The sequence below is a fragment of the Trichechus manatus genome, unplaced genomic scaffold, assembly GCF_000243295.1.
Source record: "Trichechus manatus latirostris isolate Lorelei unplaced genomic scaffold, TriManLat1.0 scaffold00024, whole genome shotgun sequence".
NCBI classification, from domain to species: Eukaryota; Metazoa; Chordata; class Mammalia; order Sirenia; family Trichechidae; genus Trichechus; species Trichechus manatus.
The window spans coordinates 925121-928535 of NW_004443960.1; the positions used below are offsets into that span (position 1 = coordinate 925121).

The 3415-nt window shown below is 64.8% G+C and overlaps 1 protein-coding gene across 1 annotated transcript in view; it reads left to right on the forward strand.

Annotated features, from left to right (window-relative positions):
• CACNA1H (calcium voltage-gated channel subunit alpha1 H) overlaps window positions 1-3415 on the forward strand; it is a 31582-nt gene that overhangs the window by 4724 nt on the left and 23443 nt on the right. The window contains exons 8-11 of the mRNA XM_023728541.1: window positions 1-254; window positions 889-1328; window positions 1932-2083; window positions 2872-3057. The exon at window positions 1-254 is cut by the window's left edge and continues 158 nt beyond it. Coding sequence (XP_023584309.1) covers window positions 1-254; window positions 889-1328; window positions 1932-2083; window positions 2872-3057 — 1032 coding nt within the window. The remainder of the gene's footprint in view (window positions 255-888; window positions 1329-1931; window positions 2084-2871; window positions 3058-3415) is intronic.

A 3415-nucleotide genomic window follows, 5' to 3' on the forward strand; every position in this document is an offset into this window, starting at 1 on the left:
CGCCGACTGCCACGTGGAGGGGCCACAGGAGCGTGCCCGGGTGGCCCACGCCGCAGCCACCGCCGCCGCCGGCCTCAAGCTGGCCTCGGGTGTGGGTGTCATGAACTACCCCACCATCCTGCCCTCGGGGGCGGCCGGCAAGGGCATTGCCAGCCCTGGGCCCAAGGGGCCGCCAGGCACTAGGGTGCACAGCCCCACGGGCTTGAGCAGCCCCGACCCCTACGAGAAGATCCAGCACTTGGTCGGGGAGCATGGTGAGGACCCCACCAGCCCGCACACTGGGGGAGGTGACGGGTGAGGGCGGGGCTCCTGGGTGTCGTCCTGGCCCTTGCTCTGTGCCCACCGCGTGGGGGCACCCTCACGAGCCCCCAGTTTCCTCTTCTGTGAAATGGTACGGTCACGCTCTCTAGTCCTGTAAGAAGAGGGTCGGTAGGGAAGGGGCTTGGGCGCCCTGGGGCTCTGATGGGGCGGGAGAGGAGAGGAGGTGCCCTTCTCCTCCCCGGGCTGCCTCCAGCCGTGGCCTGGCACCAAGCCGCTGGCAGCTAGGGGAACACAGAGTTTGCCCTGTACGTATGATCATTCTGAGTCTGGCAGAGAAGATCCCCAAAACCGGCCAGGCTGAGGCCTCTCGCCTGGGTCCTGGGTCTCTGTGTCTCTTCCCTTCTGACAAGGACCCCCCTCATTGAATTAGGCCCATCCCACTCCAGAGTGGCCTCACGCTATCTACATCCGCAAAGGCCCTATTTCCAAACAAGGCCACGTTCACAGTGACTGGGCATTAGTACTTCGACGTGACTATCTTGCGGACATGGTTCAACTCACAACATCGGGGGGTGTGGGTTCCCAGGGTGCCCAGGTGCAGCACCCCGAGTGTGTCCCTCCCTGCAGGACTGGGCCGGACCCCCAGCTGCCTGTCGGGCCTGAGCGTGCCCTGCCCGCTGCCCAGCCCCCAGGCAGGCACGCTGGCCTGTGAGCTCAAGAGCTGCCCGTACTGCGCCAGTGCCCTGGACGACCCCGAGCTCGAGGTCAGCAGCCCCGAGAGCGGCGACTCGGACAACAACAGCGTCTACGAGTTCACACAAGATGTACAGCGTGGTGACCACCGTGATCCCCTGCAGCCGTCCACTGCCGAGACACCCGGCCAGGGTGGCGGGCCTCAGCAGCGGGCACACGGGCCAGCGGTGGGTGAGCTGGGCAGGCTGGGCCGCCTCTGGGCCGCCTTCAGCGGTAAGCTGCGGCGCATCGTGGACAGCAAGTACTTCAACCGTGGAATCATGGTGGCCATCCTGGTCAACACGCTGAGCATGGGTGTCGAGTACCACGAGCAGGTGGGCAGTGTGGGCAGCCCAGGGGCAGGTCCCTCTGTGTCCTCCTCGAGACTTCAGCCTCTCAGGGAACCCCAGTAAGGGGGCCGTGGGGGACAGCATGGTGTCAGACGTGGGATTTTTATCAGTCACCCAACAAACGCCCAGGGTGACTCCCTGCATTGGGGCCCCTGCCAAGGGGTGAACAGGGAGACACAAGGTCTCCCAGTCGGGAGGAGGGGGCTGCCAGACCCCAGGATGAGGGCACAGAGGCAAGGGTGTTCAGCTGGCCGCCCCAGCCTATGGGCAAGCACCCCTCGGGCATGGGGCTTGCCTGGCCCAGCTCCTTCAGAGAGAGCACCCTGAAGCGACACAGACCTCCTTGGCTGCGTCTCCTGCAGTGCTCCTGGGCAGCAGAGAGCAGTCCCAGGAGAAGGCCGCCTCCTGGGCCCCAGAGGAGGACTCCTAGGGGTAGCACTCGGCCCCCTCAGTCATGGACCCCTCAGTCAGGCAGGAAGCAGGGGGACAGGAAGTAGGGGGGCACCCGTGCCATCCCTGTCTAGGCCTCCTCCTCCAAGCACGGGGGAGCCACAGCGAAACCCTGATGGCGCGCACTGTCCGCTGCAGCCCGACGAGCTGACCAGTGCCCTGGAGATCAGTAACGTGGTCTTCACCAGCCTCTTCGCCCTGGAGATGCTGCTGAAGCTGCTGGCCTGCGGGCCGCTGGGTTACATCCGCAACCCCTATAACATCTTCGACGGCGTCATCGTGGTCATCAGGTGGGCAGTCCCAGCCAGGCTGCACCTCGGGTGACCCACCCCCAGAGCTCGCCCACAAGCAGAGGAGGGGTGCTCACAGCAGCATTTTGTGGAGAGCTGTGGAAGGAGGGGTGTTTCAGACAGAAGGCACCCTGCGGCGCTGGAGGCCAGAGCGCTGTCCCGGGCAGTCCCCTGCCTGGGCCCTTAGCTCCCCCCTGCAGACACCACCGGGCACACACAGTTAGGTCAGCTGCCTCTCAGATAGAAGCTTCTAGAATCTCGAGCTGTTCCCAACCTAAGGCTCAGCCCCATGAGGAAGGCTTGCTAAACAGCCGAGTTATGTTTGCTTTGGGGGTGAATTTCTGCAGCAAAGTCAGTATAGAGAGGAACAGGAGAATTTGGTGAACGTCTTCCATCTTCCTCCAGAAGGAAGTAGAGCCCTCAGGAATCATGGGATTTCCGGCCCTAGTGAGGAGGGGGATTGAGCAGGAGCATAAGAGCCAGAGAGGCCAGGAGAGGCACGGGGCAGGGGAAAGCCTTTGATCAAGAAGCTTCACCAGAGCTTCTGGGTGGGGGCTGGGCACCCCTCAGGGGTGGTGGCTGATTAGGCTGCTTCCGGGGTGCTGCCACAGCTCCTCTGACCCTCGGCACCTTGATGCAGCCGCACCTGTTCCCAGATATGGGATCGAGAAGAGACCACGTGTGGCTCTCAGAGTTCCTGCCCCTGGGGTCAGGGTGGATGCGGGACCCCGGGGTGTGAGAACGGGGCCTTCCTGACCCGTGCCCCCCCCCACACCCCCTACCCACAGTGTCTGGGAAATCATCGGGCAGGCGGACGGCGGCCTGTCGGTGCTGCGGACCTTCCGGCTGCTGCGGGTGCTGAAGCTGGTGCGCTTCATGCCCGCACTGCGGCGTCAGCTGGTGGTGCTCATGAAGACCATGGACAACGTGGCCACCTTCTGCATGCTGCTCATGCTCTTCATCTTCATCTTCAGGTGGGCCGCCCCCCAGCACACCTGGGGTCACACCACACCAGGGCCACGCCGGGGGCAGTGGGCGTGGCCACACCTGGGGCAAGTGGGTTGGGCTGAGGCAGCTCCAGGCCTAGACTCCCTCGTGGACTCTACTCCCCTCCCACTCACTGCCCCCTACCCCATCCCTCCGGCTCACTGACCCCTGCCCCCTAGTCGTGCCCACGGACCCCTGCCTCCCCTAACCCGCTTACGGCACCCTCCCCGCCCCGTCCTGCTCACAGCCCCCTGCACCACTCACGGCCCCTGCCCCCTGTTCCACTCACAGCCCCCTGCCCCCTGTTCCACTCACGGCCCCTGCCCCCTGTTCCGCTCACGGCCC